Raw genomic sequence first — 21,063 nt, 5'->3', positions numbered from 1 at the left:
AATTTTTTACTTTTTTTCTTTTCTTTTTTCCTTTTCTTATTTCCTTTTTTTTTTTCCCTTTTTCCTATTATTCTTCTTCATCTGGCTGGCAACGCTCATCGGAGCGTCGCCAGGCCCTCAGCGAGGTCGGCCTTTGTCGGCCGAGCCTCGCCGATGGCCGGGCCGGCCTCGCCCGGCCTCGGCGAGGCCGGCTTGGCCACTGGCCACCCGGCGGGCGGGCGAGCTTCACCGGCGGCCCGGGTGAGGCTCGCCCGCCCACCGGCGAGGCCTTGCCGTCGGGCGAGGCCAAGCCTCGCCCGGCTACCGCTTAGGTGAGGCTCGCCACCCGCCGGTGGCCGGGCGGCCTCGCCGGGCCGGGCGAGGCCGGCCCGGCCACCGGCGAGCTCGCCGGACCTCGCCCTGGCCTGGCGAGCCTACGGCGACCTCGCCGAAATGGCGACCGGCGGTGGCGGACGGCAACCGGGATGACAAAAGGGAAGAGCGAGGGTGATTCCTTTTCTAATTCTCGGACGGAGAATCAATTTTTTTTATTCTCAAATCTTGTCCAAAAATGTTCCTGGGAACAATTTGTTCCCGGGAATAAAATTTTTACCAAACGCGATTCTCGTCCCAAACCGATTCTAACAAAAAATCAAAATGCGCACTGTTTGGCACGTTACCAAACAGGCCCTAACCAAACCGATTTTGAGGATCTTCGATTTGGTCCTCAATTTCGAAAATTGGGAATGGGTCTCTTCGATTTGATTTTTGATTTTGGGGTGGGACCAGACCGGATCAGGAATTGATTACTCATATTATAGCATATTTTATGAATTTTCATCTTCAACCTTTTATTGAGATTTTTAATAATTAATGTTTTATTATCATTGATGGAGGCTTTGGGTTTGATATAGATGGATATGGCCAATCCCGAGACTTGTGGTGAAAGAGAGAGGATCTAGTAGTTTTCACATAAGCATTTTTGGTTTGTGTTTTAATTAAAAAATGAATGTTAGTTGAAAGACTATAATTTAATGAGTGAATTGAAATAATAATAAAAAATCCAGTAATAGTCATGGACAAGGAAAGAAATCTTGATGCTATTATTAGTATAATTAGTTTTTTTAGACTAGCTTTTCCTCCAAAATTGTAAAATGGTCCATGCCAATCATCACTTATCCATTCACATTACCCAAAAGAAATTAACAACCAATAAATTCCGCAGGAGGAAAAAAAGAAAAAAAAAAAAAAAAAAAAAAAAAAAAAAAAAAGCCAACGACCGGCCAAAGAAGCACCCGGTTTGCCGCCGCGCCACCCACTCCTTCGCCACCGCGCCGATTCGTACCGCTCCGTCTCCGTCGACATGGCGACCGCCGCCGCTGCCGCGACACGCCGCTCCGTCTTCCTCGGCGTCGACGTCGGCACCGGCAGCGCCCGTGCCGGTTCGTTCCCGAGCTCATCTTTTTTGTACTACGCGCGGAAGCATCATTGCCTGAACATCAATCGCGGAGAATTTTTCCGCCTCTGCATTCGATGATCGTCATTCGTTTATCGGCCTCATTTTCGAAGTGTTTGCCGTTGCGTTGATTCTCCAAACGCGGAAGTTGACTTCCGGTTCGGCGTAGGCAGGTGTTCCGCTGCAAATTCTCGTTCAATCTGTCTAGAACTTCCAGGCCATCTTGTCGATCGAGTTATGCTGAATCTCTTAATCAGCCATTATACCGATGAACTGGATCGAGCCGTCTCGATTGCTTCCCTACGAAGCCAAAATCGCTCGTGTTCGAGGAGCGGAGTCTTCGTTCGCCGAAGTTTCCGGGTGTTGTGTTCTAATCCAGCAGTTGTTTCTATCTTTTTAGATCGCCACGCGCTTGAAACATTCATTTTCGTATCGTAGTTCTTACAATGTCATCATTAGAAACCGATAGAAGTAGACTCAACGATTAAGCTCAAGATGTCCTTTTTGCATGGTGTGGCGGTTTCAGATTGGAAAACTATGCTAGAGCTTTGAATTTGCAAAAGTGTATCTATGTATTGCGAAAACAAAGAGATGACTTAAATTTTCCTATATTTCTGGGGATATTGGAAAGAACTGTTGAATTGTTGATGTGTTGTACAGGTCTTTTTGATGAGGAAGGAAAGCTACTTGGGTCTGCAAGCAGTCCAATTCAAATATGGAAAGAGGGTGACTGTGTGGAGGTAATTAATTTCCTGAAGTTTGCCAATTAAGTGTCTTAAGTTTGCCTTATCAATGGCTTGTTTATTGGCTAGTCATGGCTATGGAAAGTGGCTCTGCAACTGAAGCGGTTTATTTCCCTATAGCTTCTTGGTTTATCGAGCCATGTAATGAAAAATTTGAAAAGAACGGGAAAGTAAAATTTGTCCTTTTTAACTGAAATTAGTGACTGTTGAAACTTCTACTTGTTGCCAGCAATCATCAACGGACATCTGGCATGCAATTTGTGCAGCTGTAAAAGCAGCATGCTCCCTTGCAAATATAACTGGCGAAGATGTCAGCGGGATTGGGTTCGCTGCTACTTGTTCTCTTGGTTTGTCTTTGCTAATTTACTGCTCTCGAGTGTCCTGTAATTGGAAATTTGCCATCATCGGTGCATGGAATCTAGAGTTTTTCTGATGGGACAGGACAATTATATTTGCAGTTGCAGTGGATGCCGATGGTTCACCAGTTACAGTTTCCTGGAGTGGTGATTCCAGAAGAAACATTATTGTCTGGATGGATCACAGAGCTATAAAGCAAGCTAAAAAGATCAATTCCAGTAACTTTCCTGTTCTTCAATATTGTGGTGGAGCTGTTTCCCCAGAAATGCAACCGCCTAAGGTACTTTTCCTAGCAAGACTATGATGTTGTGACTTTTAGAGACTACTCTCAAATTTTGTTACTCTCTGTTCAAATTTACTGTCGATACTCTGCAGTAATGGCAGCCACAATGCTTGCACCCCTGCTCCATATCAAAAATAGTTGTTTAAGACTGCTGTTAGAGCTTGGAAAAATGTCACTGGCATTTAGCTTTTTTTTTCCTACCGGGAAAAAAAAAATAAGAGACTTTGTTTGTTTGAGCCAAAAGTTTCAATGTTGAGTTTTTGTACTTTCTTTCAGGGACTAATTGGAATATCTTGGATTTTTTATGGCTTCTTTATGCTTCTTATATTGGACCATGATAGGTCGTGGCTGTTATTCCTAGTCGAGCATTGCTGATCAAAAAAGGGTGAAAAAGTCCTGCAGATTTTGCTGCATGGGAAGAAAAAAGAATCAAAAGACTAACTTGTTTTCATTAATATAGAGCACTTTCCTTCTGTTTCCTATATATTCATCAAGGACATAAGCTGATACATAACTATTTCATGTAAGGAGCTCTTTTGAATCCATATTTTTTTTTTAATTTCCTATAATATGATGTTTTGGTTAGTTGCATCTCTCATGGATTCTCATCTTTGTTAAATTGTGGTTTGAATGCATCCTTCTTTAACCTTGCAAACTTTTTTCCCTAGCTTCTGTGGGTGAAAGAAAATTTGCGAGAGTCCTGGTCACTGGTGTTTAGATGGATGGACTTGAGTGACTGGTTGTCATACAGGTACTTGGATTGGCTAAATCTCTTAGTATTATTGTATTCAACAAATTTTTATGCATTCTTTACCTGCCAGAGCAACTGGAGATGATACGCGGAGTTTGTGCACTACAGTATGCAAATGGACTTATCTTGGTCATGCACACATGCAGCAGTGTGAAAAAGATTCTCGGGATATGGAAGCCTGTGGCTGGGATGACGACTTTTTGGAGGAGATTGGCCTGGCCGATCTTGTGGATGGTCATCATGCCAAGATTGGTTAGATAATTTTTGTTTCTGTCTTCAGTTTTGTGGATGAACTGGAGCAGATTTTCAAAATATTTCTGGTCTTCTAAGAAATCCATTAGTTCCATGCTGATGGTTGAGAGATCAGAGGGATTCTCCTTATATCACAGTTAGATTTTTTCATTTTGCTTGGAATCTCAGTTGAACCTATTACATTTTTCAATGGACTTAGGCTATTTTTGTTGCTTATTACTTCAGTTTGTCTTCTTTTTTAACTGAAATGTTCTTCTGACAAAAAAAAAAAAAAAAAAATAGAACTAAAATGTTCTTATCTTAATCATATGTCATCTCCCCCATTCTCCTTCTCTCCAAATTTGACACAAATTCCAAGGGTAGGTCCTGGATATATCTCTTTTGCTTGTTAGTAAGAAATTGAACTAGATGTTGCTCAAGGAACTGTTTTCTGCTTCACTTAAGCTCAGGATGGTGGTTTGATACAACTATTAGAAAGTGATGAGAGAAAGGCGATAATTTATGTATTATGGATATGATTGGATAAGGCACAATCCATGCCACTTGTGTGGCTTCTTTCTTGTTGTGAAAGGCGTCACTCAAATAACGGATATATGCCAAAATTTCTGCTCAGCTGTAAAATGGTAGTGCTCAAATCCCAGTGAATAGAAGCAAAATACTATAAGCTCTCCAATCTCTTTCGATTTGTGTGCATTGGCTGGGGGCACTGGGTGGAAGACATTATTAGGTTTCTCTGCTTGTATTTCTACTTGGTTATTCTCTTGTTCTTGCATTGAGTTTTTTCATTGTAATTAGTAATGCGAAACTATTTTATGTCCACAGGAAGAAGTGTAGCTTTCCCTGGACATCCTCTGGGAACTGGTCTAACTCCAGTTGCTGCAAAGGCAAGAAATTTTGTACTGAAGAAACTGTATTGATTTCAAGTGGTGCTCACTCGAAGTCCATTAACAAAGCAAGCATATTTATCTAACAATGAGATGACAGCTCTATACTTTTCAGTGACATTTTGAGGGCATATTTATCGGCAATAGTTATCTTGTTCTTTTCTTATATTTTTGACCAGTGTCCTTTATGTCTAGGAACTAGGCCTCAGAGCAGGAACTCCTGTAGGAACTTCGCTGATTGATGCCCATGCTGGCGGTGTTGGGGTTATAGAAAGTGTTCCAGATTCGGAGACTGAAGATAAAGGTTTTTAATTTCATGTTAGTGTTGTTTGCTTTGCTTTTCCTGTAGCTTATAGCTAAAGTCAACGATCCTGTCTTTGATACAAAAAATTCAGAAAATGATAAGGAGGCCATATGCCATCGGATGGTGCTTGTCTGTGGTACTTCCACTTGTCATATGGCTGTAGCACAGAGCAAGCTGTTCATTCCAGGAGTCTGGGGACCATTTTGGTCAGGTATACTTTTTATGCTTTTCTGGTCGTTTTCCAACTGTCAGCTTTCTCTGGCACAGTTGGAGTGTAACAAATCTTTTTAGCAGTTGTAGTTGTTGAGGCTTGTTGACCCGCAGTTTGTAGACCTTTGATAGGTCTAGGAGGCAAATGATTAAGCATCCAGCTCTAGTGGTTAATTTATTTTGTCCCAGTCTTTTTAACTCTGTCAACTGACTTCTTCTTTTTGACCTTCTTTATCTTATTGTTGTTTCAATTCACAACCTGAAAATATATGTGCCTGAAACTGCTGTCCTTGCTTTAGACTTTTATTAGCTGCATCTGGGCAATTTGACCTTTTCTTTAGGCTGAGAGATTTGATCCCATTCACCTCTTATCATAGCAGTGTTAATTTAATCCTCTAGTTGTCAGATGTAAAAAGGCGATTTCTTAGCCTGTTTCTTTTATTCCGAGCTTTAGGGATAGGGGATTCTTACATGGAAGATCCTTTTATGTCTTGATTTTTCCAGCAATGGTGCCAGAATATTGGCTCACAGAGGGTGGGCAAAGTGCTACTGGCGCATTGTTAGATCACGTGATTGAAAATCATGTGGCTTCTCCACTGCTTGCAAATCGTGCTGCCTCACAAAGTAAGATATCAATTGTCCAACTAAGCCTGCAGTTTTGGTATTGGAAATGTGTACTATTTTCTGCTATAATTACACAGTTTTGGGTTGTCCTATCCCTTACTTTTTGTTGGTTATATTTCCAGGTGTATCAGTATTTGAGCTGCTGAACAAAATGTTAGAATCTCTTAAGCATGACCTCAACACTCCTTTTCTTGCTGCTTTGACTGAGAGTATTCATGTCCTTCCCGACTTTCACGGAAACAGGTACTAAGGTTGTTCGGTACAGTTTGACACACTGGATAGAGTGTGTCAGTGCTATTGGAATTTGGAAATCCTTACTCTTAAAATTTTGATGGTTCAGGTCACCCCTTGCGGATCCTCAAGCAAAAGGAGTGATTTGTGGATTAACCCTTGATTCAAGTGAGAAGCGATTGGCTCTTCTATACTTAGCTACTGTCCAAAGTCTTGCATACGGTACTCGCCACATAGTGGAGCATTGCAATGCCCATGGCCATAAAGTGAGGATCTATGATTTTTTCATGCTTCTTTGGTATAGGATAACTAGATGGTTAAAACAACATGTTCAGCATATTGTTACACCTTTTGCAGATTGATACATTGCTAGCATGTGGGGGCCTGGCCAAGAATCCATTGTTCCTTCAAGAACATGCAGACATCATAGGTATATCTCTCCTTTCATAACCTATGTCCAGAAAGGGGGAATATGAAGGGAAAAGAGTGAAGGGCAAGAAAATAACCTCATCTTGTTTGAGAAACCTAGAGAAAGATAAAGTGATGGCTTGGATACAAATTAAAAATAATACCTTGGGCCCAATCTCTTCGAAAGTGAAGAGGAAAAAATTGAAATTTTTTATCTCTAAACAATTCAATATTGCACCTCTTGCTTTTTTACAATTCAAGATGTTTTTTTTTTTTTTTTTTGGTGAAATACAATTCAAGATGTTAGTATTGGTACTTTTTGATGATTCTCTTCTTACAACTTTCTTCTCATTTTCATTCGACCCATTTAACTTCCATCCAGATTGAATTAAGAAATATTATAACTATGGTTCTCATATGTTCCCTTTTCACTGATTTCACTTTCTTTTTGTCCTCACACTTTTCCTGAACACATTGCAAGTGTCATCAGTTGGAGGAGAGGTCTTCCAACTGTTCCATTTGTGCTGTTGAGTTCCTCCCTTTAGCATCTGTCTGATTTAATTTTTCAATTGTCTGATCTACTGGACATTAACTTGTCATGTTTGAACGCAATTGAACTGTCATTTCACTCTACCCTAGTTTATAAGAATGACTGCTGTGGGAGGCTTATGTAAACAGTGCAATTTCTGACTTCTTGTTCTTTTGTGCCTGCTTGGCCTTGCAATATATTTAGAATAACTAGAGGATTAGCAAAGTGAGATTCATCTTTCAAATATTGTCGACAGAGACAATTAGAGTACTTTGTTTATCAGTGCCTCTCTGTTTGAGCTGTTATTGGGAGTAGACTGAAAAGGATATTGAGAATGGTTTTCTGAGATTAATTTCCCACCCATTTACATCATGAAACTTTCTCTTTAATACTTGTGAAAGTGAAAATGCAGGTGCATGCTCAATGTTTCCTGCTGTGCTCATATTATTTGACTAAGTCATTCTCTGAACTTGACTCATGCAGGTTGCCCAATTATTCTTCCAAGAGAAAGTGAGTCTGTGCTATTAGGTGCTGCAATCCTTGGGGCAGTCGCAGCAAAGAAATATTCTAGTCTTAGAGAGGCCATGAAAGCAATGAATGCTGCTGGTCTGGTAAGCATGACATGCTATTTTCGCTTTACCCATTTTTTCATGAATTATGATGCTACCTTGAGACTGATAAAGGAACCTGGAAAAGTTTTAGAGCATGGTAGAATCATTCCCAGTTTGGTATTGGTGGGAAAACTCTGCCCTTTCATGTCTGTCTATGCTTGACCTGCCTAATGAGGGAGAAATGACTTTTACCATGTTCAATTTTTGAAAAAAAGAAAAAAAGAATGAGAGAAACCTTGAGAATGAATGGGTAGCATTTTGGTGCTTCAACTGCAAGCATTTGAATCGTGGACATTCCAGGTCAAGCTTACTGATTCGAAGAATGAGACATTCTTTTCGGGAAACTTGAAAAATGAGACTAATTGCATAATGAATTTGACAGTGAAATCTCTTGAATTAGGACCTGACATGTTTTGGCTTTCTGAGGAACTGTCGTTATCTTCTAATTACTGGATCTGAATCTGTCCGTTTATTCCGGTTCAGGTCATACATCCATCTAATGACCCGAGGATAAAGAAGTACCATGATGCCAAGTACCGTATATTTCGTGAGCTTTATGAGCAGCAGCTGGCTCAGCGTTCAATCATGGCTGATGCTTTGGCATAGATGTTGTGGTGCAGATTTTGAACTTAAAGAGCTTTTTTTTTGTCAGGGCTTCACTCGGTACTCAGCATGACGCATAGATAGTTTTTCCCTCTTCTTTTTGCTTCTCTCTCTCTCTCTCTCTCTTTTCCCCCTCTGTTGTCAGAATGTATATAACGTACATATACATTTTAAATTCCCTTCTCCGTATAATAAATCTATTACTTTGCATATCAGTTGGAAGGATATAATTGAGTGGAAAAAACTGGGTGAAAGGCCCCTGTTACGAGCACTTTTTGGCATGGGAATGGAGGAGACACAATGGCAAATTTTCTGCTTAGAATATGAAGCTGATGAATCAGTCAAGAGAAAATGGAGTTCTCTTTGATCGGATATCATCGTGGAACTTCTGGAGGTTCCTCTGCTGACAGTTTCATGTTGTAGAAGCAAGACCCATTGCTTCATTAAACATTTCCACATTTTGAAGCAAGGTTACTGCATTAACCTTATTAGTCATCAAAAGACAGCTCTGGGTTTAGGTGCATCACCGGTTTTGGGTTCCTCCACTTGCACTGGTAGGACTATGGTAACAGGTTCACCCAATGGATGGTTGATACTTCATTAGCAATTTAAACTAAACCTTCCAGCAATGAGTGAGGTAACTCCAACCCCGTCTCATCATCTCGTATGGGATAATGAGATAAATGATTCTTAAATTTTAGCACAATATGCAATGTGACTCTTGAACTTCTAATTTGTTCAATGCAATTTTTGAATTTTATTCCATTGTACAATATTAAATTTGAACTTTTAATTAATTCGATTGGGTCCCCCAACTTTTTGCTAAATATTCAAATTAGTCCCTAAACTATATGAAGATATCTAATTTTATTATTCTTCAATTATTTTAAGTACAAGGACAACACATAATATTTTTACATACTATGGACCAAAGTTCAAAAATCACATTGAACAAATTATGACTTTATGGACCACATCATATAATGCACTAAAGTTTATTGACCCTTCTTGCCATTTTTTTCCCCGTCGGTCCAATTGCAGCGTTCGACATTTCATTGGGCCAGAATTGGTGGTCAAGGTGGGCCATCAGGCCAAGCCCAATCAGAACTTGGCGCGGCCCATCTCGACCCCCCCGGGTTCCCCCTTTCAAATTTCCCACCACCATTTCTATCCTCACCACCTAACTCCCCCGTCCCTTTCTCTCTCTGTCGTGCCAGCCGGCGGCCACCATGACTCCTGCACACTTGTCCCGCCACCGCCGCCACCGTCTCCGCCTCCCCCTCCTCCTCTTCCTCCGCCACCACCGCACCGCCGCCGCCGCCGCCGCCGCCCCGCCGCCGCCGCGCCCTCCGGATCCCCCTCTCCCACCCCACCTTCCTCATCTGGTCCTCCAACACCGGCGTCGGCAAGACGCTCGTCTCCACCGGCCTCGCCTTCGCCTCCCTCTTCTCCCCCGCCGCCCCGGCGGCGGCGGCGCCGTCCAGGTTCCTCTACCTGAAGCCCGTCCAGACCGGCTTCCCCGCCGACTCCGACTCGCTCTTCCTCTTCAACAAGCTCGCCTCCCTCTCCCTCCTCCACCGGCCCCGCTTCCCCGTCCTCGCCTCGCACCGCGTCCTCATGGCCTCCCCCTCCGCCGCCTCCGCCGCCGCCGCCGGTGTCTCCCTCGCCGAGGCGCCTCAGGGCGGGGGCGGTTCGGGCCTCGGGATGGTCGATTTGGGGGTTTGCGAGGAGAGGAGGTGGGAGGGCGAGAGAAGCGGGGATTTGGATGGGGATGGGGCGGTGTCGGAGCTGGTGAGCGAGACGGTCTTTGCTTGGAAGGAGGCGGTCTCGCCGCATTTGGCGGCGGAGAGAGAGAGCGGCGCGGTGGAGGACGGCGCGGTGGTGGAGATGGTGGAGAGAGGGTTGAGAGCCGGGCTGAGAGATGGAAAGGAGGAGACGCTTTGTGTGGTCGAGACTGCCGGTGGAGTCGCGAGCCCCGGACCTTCCGGCTCCCTTCAGTGTGACTTGTACAGGTACGTTCGCTCTCTCTCTCGGTTCTTCATACGTGAGAAAGCATGTCGTCGTTGGTGTTCGTTTCGACAGGTGAGCGAGCAAATTGAGCTTTCCATTGGCGGGTTTCGTTCGCATTTAAAATTGACTCGGATCTTTTCTTTATTATGTCTCGTTTGTTTTGTTTATTGCTGTCGTGCCTGGAAAGAAGAAAAAAGTCAACTCTTTTGGGAAATTATTATCACGTTTTACTTCTCTGGCTTCTGAGTATTACTTGAGATATTACATGTTTCAAGGGTGCGATTGCTGCCTTTTTCGCTGTGGTACACTTGAAATCGTTGCACGTCTCATCTGCTGAGGCTGTGATCCCAGTAATTAATTTTTCTTGTTGTAATTATTGGGTTCTCTGGTTTAAGATATACCTAATATTTGGTTAATGATGTCCTCTTCCTAATTAGATGATCATCGGTTTCTGATGCCAATGGGTCTTGAGCAAGGCATTTATCTTAGCGGAAAGTCCGCCACTTTTTTTGTACTCGTGGTTGATCCTCGTTCAAGATGGACCCAAGGGGGCTGGGGGCGATTGCCCCCCACGGCATAAATGCTCAAACCAATTTATGGGTTATTATATGCTAATTTGTTGTGAATGTTCCAAATAAAAATTTGTTATCTTCTTTCCCCAAGTCAAGACTCTTCTAAATATTTTATTATCTCTCCTAATTGATTATTTATCTGTCGCTGATCCTCTTACAGTAATGAACCATCTCTTTAGGAAAATCCTGTTATGATACAGCTATATACTGCATTGTTCTATGGCACGGTGCCCTTGATACTGAATTGGCATTTCTCTCTCTCATTTATCTTCCTAAACCAGTTGTTTACTTCTTTTGCACAATTTTGGTATAGGCCTTTCAGATTACCTGCTGTTCTTGTTGGAGATGGGCGACTAGGTGGAATATCGGCAACAATTTCAGCTTATGAAAGCTTAAGGATTCGAGGATATGATGTGGTTGCTGTTGTATTTGAAGATCACGGGCTTCTAAATGAGGAGCCACTGATGGCCTATTTTCGGAATAGGTACTTGCAGTTGTTACTATTATTTATGCCAGAGGATTCTAGTTTCATTCATTAAAAATATGCTGCATCCTGAAAATCTTTACAATGGGAGTGTGAGTCATGCTTCAAATTGTGCAATTGGCCCACTGCATAAAATGATTTTTTAGCTTAATTCTCTTCATAAATGCCACAGGATACCAGTGCTTGTGCTGCCACATGTTCCAGAAGATCTCTCAAATGACCTGATGGAATGGTTCTCCGATTCTCGAAGCATATTTGATATGTTGAAGAACATAATGAAGTCATCTTATCTGGAACGAATGCAGACATTGCTTGATATGCCTAAGAAGGCAAGAGATATTTTCTGGTGGCCTTTCACTCAGCATAAAATTGTATCAGAAGATGACATTACCGTGATTGATTCACGGTATGGTGAAAACTTTGCAGTTTTCAAGGTTTGTCTCGATTACACTCCTACAATTGGAACAGTCCCAAACACTCTTCCCCCCCCAAAAAAAAAAAAAAAAAAAACGAACACACACACATTTGACCCCGCCAAAATGCTCATGTACCAATATTTTCTTGAAATTGTCTCTTAATATAAAATGTACTGCTACTTAATCACTGTTATCTTTATGAAGGATTGCAAAAAGTGACTTCATTTTCTTGTTGTAGGATCAAGATGATAAATCTTTGAACCAAACATTTGATGCCTGCGCAAGCTGGTGGACCCAAGGACCTAATGCTTCTTTACAGGTCATTCTTACTGCCTGGTTATTCATGCATGTGCTTAATGGTGGTTACTCTGAATAGATGCCAGAAGAATTTGTTGATAAATCCAGCAGTTATTTCTGCACATGATGGAATTTCGAAGTAAGATGCTTATTGGTAAATGGGTCTTGTTAACAAGTGTCCCTAGGTCAATGGTTAATTCAATTAAAAGTGGAAATAGCACTTTCTAATACACTTGGAAAATGGAAAATTACACATTATAATTAGATCACTTACTTCAAATGGTAACTTCTAAATACCAAAATCGCATTAGATGGGGCACTCTTTAACATTTTCCTTTTAAGTGAATTGCTTCCTGAATTATTTTTACATGTGATGGCAGGCTTCTGTGACTTGTTTTGTGTTGTTATGTTAAACATGATGAAAATTTCTTTAACTTTGTTGAAATCAAGATACAACAAGTTGGATATATGAACTGTTAATTATCAGCATATTTTCTCTTGTGATCTTAGTCATGTATTTCTGAGGACACTTGAGCTTCCTCTGTTAGTCCAGGGATCTTCTCATTAATTAAACTTTTTGCATTTACAATTGGAATTCCAAAATTAACAATGTTGTGTTATTTGCTTGACCTCCTAAATGAGCAATAGTTACTGAATTTGAGTGCTAGCAGTTGGAAGTAAATAACCCCTTGTTACCTCCTGAATTTGACTGCCCCCCAAGGTTAATATAGTCCCACAATTGTGCCATGCCTCTTGGTTCACTAGACAATAATATGTAATGGTAGTAAGATATACCAATATCACAGAGCACAGACTCTATCAGCTTGCTTGATTCTCTTGCTTTCTTTTTGAGGCGCTTATTTGTAGTGTTTCTTGTGCATTGTGATAGATCTCCTGAATTTTCTTTTTAATGTGGACATGTTTAGGTGTTTACAGACTGAGCTTGCAAGGGACATGGGTTATGCTGCTGCAAGATTTGGGCATGTGATGTTCCCAGAAAATGTTTATGAGCCAGCCTTAGAATGTGCGGAGCTTTTGTTGGGTGGTGTTGGAGAAGGTCAGAAGATATTCTTGCACCATCTTGGTGATTGATCGTAACTTTTGTTCACAATACTATTAAAATTTGACTTTGGCTTCTCTTCTGGTGCTCTTTTGTTTTCCTTTTGGTTGTCTTACGTTACTGATTATTTAGCAGTTCAATTGAATCAGGTTGTATTTTAAATGTTTATTATGCTCTTTTTTAAAATTTGATTGACTAGTCTGCTTTAAGGTTGAGCCCTTTTGCTTATGCTACTTAATTATATCCCTGTACAACCTAGACTTCTAGTGCACTCCTTGATATTTGTGGCAAAAGCCTACATCTTTTACGCACAAGCACCTAGTGGACTTATAGTGCTCATTATCTGTAACTGGGGGATGCATTTACCTTTTCAGGTTGGGCTTCTCGAGTATATTTCTCAGATAATGGATCTACTGCTATTGAGATTGCTCTCAAGATGGCTTTCCGTAAGTTTTGTGTTGATATAGGACTTGTTTCAGAAACTTCAATTGGCGATGCTTCTGAAAAACAGCCAGAGCTTTTGGTAGGTTTTCATTCTTTTCTGTCACATTTCTAATAAGGGGGTTCTAGTTGGGCTGTTCACTTGTTTTCTGGTCTAATGCCCTCCGTGTGGATTGCTCCATTTTCTTTTTGAGGATATCTTTTGGAGATTATATATGCTCCAATAGTCACTGTTGATGTAAAAACCAAAGGTTTTTGGTCTTTGTTCACTCTTGGCCTTGGTTCGTTTTCTATTCCTTAATTCTATCGATCAATTTTAGTTGTTTGCTAGGCAAAAATCTCTATAACTTCACATGTTGTTTGATGGGAATTATGATTTTATATTCCTGATGTATTCCTAATAGAACACCATCTTTTTGGTATGATAACATGACGTTTTCAACTCTAAATGGGCTGATAGTCTGTATCATTCTAATTCAATCTCATTCCACTCTATGAACCAAACAACTCATGCGATTTTGTAGTTGTAAATATTGTCAGGTCAATGTTTGATGCATGTTTTTACATTAAACGTCTGCTGCAGGTTCTGGCTCTCAAGGGTTCTTATCATGGAGATACTCTAGGTGCTATGGAAGCACAATCGCCATCATGCTATACTGGCTTTATTCAGCAACCATGGTATGGCATTTGTTTGAGCACATATTGAAAGAATCTGTTTTTTCTTCTCCCTTGAAAAATATGTATTCATTCTATAGCTGTTGGCTTTTTCATTTATTTTTTTGGGAAAATACTTTTCCCTGTATTTTGGACTGGTCATTGGACTAGGGATGAAGCAATGGATAAATGTAACTCGACTCTCTTTTTCTCCCCTTTCCGTCCTGGCTTGCTTCATGGCGAATGGGAGCTCTAGTGTAGTTTGTAGAAATTCATTGGTCTTAGTGGGGGCCAGGCTAGGCCTTAGGCATAACATTTCCTCCCTGTCATAAGTCTTGTTGGGCATAGCTTAAAAAGCCTAATGATGGATAGATAGCCAGGTCTGTCACAAAACTGATTAGAGAACCCGCAACAAGTAGAAAGAGAGAAAGAAGGAAGAGAGAAGGAGGAGAAAGAGAACGTAAAAGAAAGAAAGAGAGAGCTGTAGTTTTACGTAATCACGAAACCCTACACCCATTGTATTTATATTGAATATAAATTGTATATAACAATAATATCCTTATGTAAGTAAAAAGGAAATAAAACTCGATAATAAATGAAACTTAATAAAGTAACTTAACACTCCCCTCAAGCTGGAGCATATAGGTCGCCTATGCCCGACTTGGAACAACCAACAACAAAAAAGCAAGACGAAATAATGCTTTGGTAAACATATCAGCAGAACCGATCTCTAGAGGCAACGTAAGAAAGTAGCAACCAGCTTCGCTTCACATCATATGCTTAGTTCGCTCTTGAAAAACATAATTCCTAGCAATATAAATAACTGCTTGATTATCATACAGCATATCAATAGGTTGATTAATCGAAAATCCAAGCTCTTGGAGAAAGATTTCAACCCCAACAATTTGGCCACAGTATGTGCCATAGTACGATATTCAGCCTCTTAGTTTGTTTCTTCCTATAGATGGTAGAGCCCAATCAGCAATCGTAGTAGTAGTTGTAGTAGTCGCAGTAGTAGTAGCAGCAATGATAGTAGCAGCAGCAATAGCAACCGCAGTAGTAGCGGTAACGGTAGTAGCAATAGCAATAGCAACGGCAGTAGTAGCAATAGCAGCAATAATAGCATCAACGATAGTAGTGGTAGTAGCAGCAACGGTAGTGGTAGTAGCAGCAGTAGCAGCAGCAACGGTAGTAGTAGTAGCAGTAGCCGCAATAACAGCAGTAGTAGGAGCAACGGTAGTAGTAGGAGCGGCAGTAGCAGCAATAGTAGCAGCAACGGTAGTAGCAGCAGCAATAGCAGCAATAGTAGCAGCAACGGTAGTAGTTGTAGTAGCAGCAGCAACAACGGTAGTAGTAGTAGCAGTAGCCGCAATAGCAGCAGTAGTAGGAGCAACGGTAGTAGTAAGAGCAGCAGAAGTAATAGCAGCAGCAATAGCCGCAATAGCAGCAATAGCAATAACAGTAGCAAGAACAGCAATAGCAGCAGTAGTAGGAGTCGTAGTAGTATCACTCATGACGATAATCTCAATATAAATATATCTACCACAGAAATCTCGATTCAAATAATTATATGCTTGATGGAAACCAGCAAGACCAGTCAACCATAATCAATAAAGTACTCCGATTCTTGAATCCGCTGATTAGTAAGTATTGTAATCCATGTTCACAAACCAAACCTGATGAATTTGATATCTTCCGATCTCATATGTATCAAAATTTGAAGAGAAAACCGATAAAAATTACAGCTTTAGGTGGCTGTGCACCAACCCTAGGGGACTCTCAAACCAGCAATAGGATCAAATAATCAGGTAATTAGACCTGCTCGATACCATGTCACAAAACTGATTAGAGAACCCGCAACAAGTAGAAAGAGAGAAAGAAGGAAGAGAGAAGGAGGAGAAAGAGAACGTAAAAGAAAGAAAGAGAGAGCTGTAGTTTTCTGTAATCACAGAAACCCTACACCCATTGTATTTATATTGAATATAAATTGTATATAACAATAATATCCTTATGTAAGTAAAAAAGGAAATAAAACTCTGATAATAAATGAAACTTAATAAAGTAACTTAACAAGGTCAATTCTCTATTTTTATTCTAACATAGTTTGTAATATGCTGTGTATGTCAATAGATAATAATGTGCTGTTTGCTTGTTTATGCTACTTGTTTGTCAGTCAGTCTTATGACTTTGAAGCTTACATCAATGCTTTGGTATGAGTTAGATGGAATCCATAGGCAAAAGAAGAGGAGTGAGGTGTTGCTGGAACTTGATAAATTATAATCATCCTAATGGAGGCAATATTGCATGCATTTAGAGTGGCTTAGTCTTAATGTAATGTGGATTCCATCTGCTTAATAGTTTCCTTTATCTTTTAGACTTTCTGTTCTTGGCTATTCATGCATTTAGCTTTTTCTCCATTGGCCAAGTGGCTGTTTTCCTGGTTTGTGCCTTATGCATAGTCACAGGCAAGAACAGATTACAGCAAGTTCTGAGTTCTTGTTTATTTAAAAAGGAAGTTCACTTTTTTTTACAGGTACACTGGGAGAGGTCTTTTTCTGGATCCTCCTACAGTTTTTTTGCACAGAAGTGTTTGGAAGCTTTCCTTGCCAGCGATGATACATAATAAAAGTTTTGCATATGACAAAATGAGTTAGTTATCTTCTGTACACTCACCTAGAAAACTTAGTTTTTTTTGGCTCTGCTTTCTGTCATTAGGCCATAAATAAGTTGTGTCTTCCATTTGTGCAGTGTTCAGTTCTCGTGATGAAATTTTCTGCAAGAGCAGGGATGAATCGGATCTTTCTGGTATATACTCATTATACATATCTCAACATCTATCAGGATCAATGGGATCTAAGTACATCGGGGCACTTATTATAGAACCAGGCAAGAAATCTCTCCCATGGTTGAGTACATCTTAATTTAGTAGCTTTTTTTTTTTTTTTCTTAGGTCAGAGATAGGGTTGATTTGCTGATTTGCTAATTTGCATAATCTCATCAGTTCTCTCTCTCTCTCTCTCTCTCTCTCTCAGAGGATGGACATAAACTTAGTTTCATAGCATTTACAATGAGGGTATCCATATAGTGCTAGCACCATTTTTTTGGGTTAATAATGGGATTCCTTTTACTCTAATGGGCCTTTTCATTCTTAAGAAGTTGTGATGTTAGTTTGCTGATTGTGAACTGAGTTTCAGTGCCTTGATTTTTAAAACTGTTTGCCCTGAGCCAGAATGACCTAATCTTGCATTCTTTTCCCAGTCATGCTGTGATTTTGCTAGAGCTCAGTTGTTTTAGTTGAAAAGGCCACAGCACAAAATTGCATGTTATGTGCTGTCTGGAATATTTGGATTTCATTAATTGTTGAAAATTGATTTTGCAGTCATACAAGGAGCTGGAGGAATGCTCATGGTTGATCCACTTTTTCAGCGTGTACTTGTTAATGAGTGCCGAAGGCGAAAGATTCCAGTAATATTTGATGAAGTCTTCACTGGTTTCTGGCGTTTGGGAACAGAGGTTGGTTGACTACAAATGCTTTACCTTTCCATTTGCTTGTTCAGTGATTTCTTTTCCTGGAATGGGATGTGATTTACTTGTTTCCCCAGTCTGCTGCAGAGCTGCTTGGATGTGTGCCAGATATAGCGTGCTTTGCGAAACTGATGACTGGTGGGATGATACCCTTAGCTGTCACATTGGCGACAAATGCCGTGTTTACTGCTTTTCTTGGTGACTCGAAGGTATAGAAATAACATGAATTTATGATAAGGCGTTGACTGCTTCCTGATTGATGCCTTTTGACTGCTCACATCTTTTGATGATTAATGGTACTACTTGAAATGCTCCATCAGGTAACAGCCCAATGTAGGGGGTGATGTTATTTAATTGTATTTTCTGTGAGGAATCAAGTTTTGTCCTTAGTTATGATTGAGACACCATACTCCGTAAAATGCACAATAACTGATGCTCTATGGTTTTATTTGTGCTTTAAATCTGTTCGTTGGGTTTGATGGCTGCAATTGGTTCACTTAGTGAACCTCTGTAGCACCAGGTACAGATGTTTGTCTCTTACAAATGCTGTGCAGCACTTCAACTTGCAGAATAGCTTTGATAGTTTCTTTTACTCAGTTCATTCTTAATATGACCCATTTACAGCTCTCGCTCTAAGCTTTTAACTGATTTCCAGTTTTTGTTATGTATTTGAGTTATCTTTTGCTGAATTCCTGGATTCACTCTATCTTTTAAAGTGAAATTTCACATGCCACAGATGTCTTGACTTCTCTATAGCAAGCATTACACTTTTAAAGCATCATTTTGTTGATAGAAGATAGTTACCCACCTCTTTTTTTTTTTCATGCTCTATTGTTTTCCGAATCTAATAGAGGAAAATGCATGCTAGTTAGTTTGAGTTCAAAGGCAATGTTAATGTCTTCCATGGGAATGTGCGGTTGGATACTGGCAAGTCACCTTGCCCATTTTGCCTGCCAAAAGAAAACTACCATACATATGTCCATGGTTGGAGTCAAATGCTTGAATATTCTTGTTGCAGCTCAAGGCGCTTTTGCATGGACATTCATACACTGCACATGCTACGGGGTGCACAGCAGCCACTAAATCGATCAAGTGGTTCAAAGATTCTCAGATGAACCCCAATGTCATTCCTCAAGGAAAGATGCTTAAAGAGGTAAAAGAGATTCCTCTTTATTCACAAAAGTATGACTTCAACTAGTAGGAGATTCCCTTTTCCTAGATAAAATAGAAGCGTGGGGAAAACAAACATTTGAGAAGTGTATGTGTGCTTGTCAACTGACAACTTTCACCTACCCCCCTCCTATCCATTCCTATTTATATGCTTATCTGTGCAGATAATTGAATGATGCCATTTTTTATGCTTTTGCAGTTGTGGGATTTCGAGTTAGTCACGCAAATCTCGTCTCACCCAGCAGTCGAAAGAGTTATTTCCTTAGGAACTCTCTTTGCCCTGGAACTCCAAACTGAAGGCTCTGATGCTGGGTAATCTTCTTTATCTACTATAGAGAATCGATGTCACTATGTCACCCCCTACTCAATATACTCTGTTGAAGTCTTTACCCATTTTTAGATGATTAAGGCACATGATGATATTTTCATTTGGATGTTTTAGTGGGCACCTTCTACAAATGGCGCCGCCCTTGTCAATTTTAGAGAAATCTGTGAAATCACGAGGGAAATCACTTTTGCCGCTTATAATTATAGGAAATTAATAGTTTGCTGGGAGTCAGGTCTCTGTTCGCCTCAACTTTGACTGGCCGACAAAGGCACGTAACATCGAGGTTTTTTCTTTATGACATCATCTTGATGATCCCGTCTTCTTAGAGATTATCCTAGGGACCGCTCTTATGATTCTCAAGAATCCACTCTAGATTTGCATCTGCCATAGCTGTCCACGTGTCGTCAATTCGGCGTTGTCGGGCCGGTGCTTACCCCATTCCTTTCTCATGTCATTAAATACATCTTTCTAAACCGATGGAGACTCGCAGGTATGCTTCAATGTATGCGAGGGCTCTTCTTCAGATGCTGCGCGAGGACGGCGTTTACATGAGGCCCCTGGGCAACGTCATCTATCTCATGTGCGGTCCCTGCACTCCTCCTGAGATTTGTTATCAGCTACTAGTCAAACTTCAGAGAAACCTGGAAGAATTCTACCGGGTACATGCGAGAGTAGAAACGAGCGCTATCGTGGGCGCGAAGTAAATCCTCTTCGCCCGATCCGCATTTGCTCCTCGGCACGAACTTTCGACATCCCAATTTGTCATTGGGTGCCTAGTGGAGTAGCCTAGTCCGACGAAGCAGCCGAACACTTTCCCGTTTCAGCAAATCGACTCAGCTCGAGATAAATCTGTAATATCCCGAGTTTCGCCATTTGGAAATCACTCGGTCACGCTGTCACGTGAATTTCCTGTCGCGTATGGAATATAATTTCCGGCTAGCTTAATTATTAGAACTGTAACGTCGCTGTCCTTTCATCTCATGTGGTAGTGGTATGAACATACGATGTACTATGGTCGGAATCAGGCGAATTGATAAGCACGGGCCTAAAAAAAAAAAGAAAAAGAAAAAAAGGATATTTTACTCGAGGACACCCAGCAGCCAGCTAAGAGACCAAAGTGACGTCAGCCTCCGGGGGCGCACTTGACGTCCAATTTTGTTTCTCGAAGCCAGGTTCTCGAAAGGCAGAGGACATTTTTGAAAAGAAAAAAAAAAAAAAAAGGACCAATGGTACGCGAGTTGACGTGGCGAGTGCTATTGGCCGCGTTCGGATTAACCGAATGGACGGCCAGGATGGCGCTGGCTCGCGTCCTCGGACGATCCTACGGTCTCGAGACACGTCACGGATGGATCCAACTCTCCAATCCTGCATGTCGGGCCAAAAGAGAGAAGAAAAGCGGCCTCCCTTGTCGCCCGGGGGAATGATCACCTGGTCCCCCGACCACGGTACGCCCGCAACCCCATTGGCCAAGCACCAAGAGATAATGCAGCACGTTTTGCGCAAAAGCACACAATGCTTTGCCCTCCAAATTGTAGGATATACTATTTAACGCGCGCTGCCCATCTAAGGTTGCGGAATTAGGGAGAAGTCAATGCAAGCAATTTCTAAATTCTATTTTCCTACTAAAATTAATATTACGAAAAATTTCAAATTAATATACCTATGATAAATTTACACTTAATTAGTTATTGTGGAATTAGATTAAAATAATGAAAAATTACAAATTGATAAAAATATGACAAATAAAGAGTAAAATTCATGATATATAGCCAATTCTTATATCATTCAACTCAGTAATTAGACTGCAAAACATAATAAAAATTGACAAATGGTAAATTAACAGAAATATTACCTATTTCGGAATATTACGGAGCGCACATG

At 40.9% G+C, this 21,063-nt stretch overlaps 2 protein-coding genes across 2 annotated transcripts; both read left to right on the top strand.

Moving 5' to 3' along the window:
* The first annotated feature begins 1,239 nt into the window (after window positions 1–1,239).
* Window positions 1,240–8,496, top strand: LOC104435979 (FGGY carbohydrate kinase domain-containing protein). The gene is made up of 15 exons (XM_010048706.3): window positions 1,240–1,421; window positions 2,096–2,175; window positions 2,408–2,525; window positions 2,637–2,815; window positions 3,487–3,569; window positions 3,640–3,821; window positions 4,644–4,705; window positions 4,901–5,009; window positions 5,101–5,220; window positions 5,724–5,843; window positions 5,966–6,086; window positions 6,184–6,340; window positions 6,432–6,504; window positions 7,495–7,622; window positions 8,106–8,496. The coding sequence occupies exons 1-15, from the start codon at window positions 1,343–1,345 to the stop codon at window positions 8,226–8,228; spliced, it is 1,734 nt and encodes a 577-aa protein (XP_010047008.2). The 5' UTR covers window positions 1,240–1,342; the 3' UTR covers window positions 8,229–8,496.
* A 968-nt stretch (window positions 8,497–9,464) lies between these two features.
* Window positions 9,465–20,142, top strand: LOC104435978 (bifunctional dethiobiotin synthetase/7,8-diamino-pelargonic acid aminotransferase, mitochondrial; the record flags this gene model as incomplete). Its single annotated transcript, XM_010048705.3, has 14 exons — window positions 9,465–10,237; window positions 11,121–11,291; window positions 11,464–11,725; window positions 11,946–12,026; window positions 12,941–13,061; window positions 13,439–13,587; window positions 14,089–14,183; window positions 16,693–16,808; window positions 16,908–17,045; window positions 17,539–17,672; window positions 17,762–17,893; window positions 18,703–18,837; window positions 19,054–19,166; window positions 19,673–20,142. Coding segments are annotated over 14 exons (2,634 nt in total), but the record flags the coding sequence as incomplete, so codon positions are not given.
* Window positions 20,143–21,063: the final 921 nt, after the last annotated feature.

This window comes from Eucalyptus grandis, chromosome 3, assembly GCF_016545825.1.
Source record: "Eucalyptus grandis isolate ANBG69807.140 chromosome 3, ASM1654582v1, whole genome shotgun sequence".
Taxonomy (NCBI): domain Eukaryota; kingdom Viridiplantae; phylum Streptophyta; class Magnoliopsida; order Myrtales; family Myrtaceae; genus Eucalyptus; species Eucalyptus grandis.
This window is presented reverse-complemented; position numbering and strand designations above follow the sequence as displayed.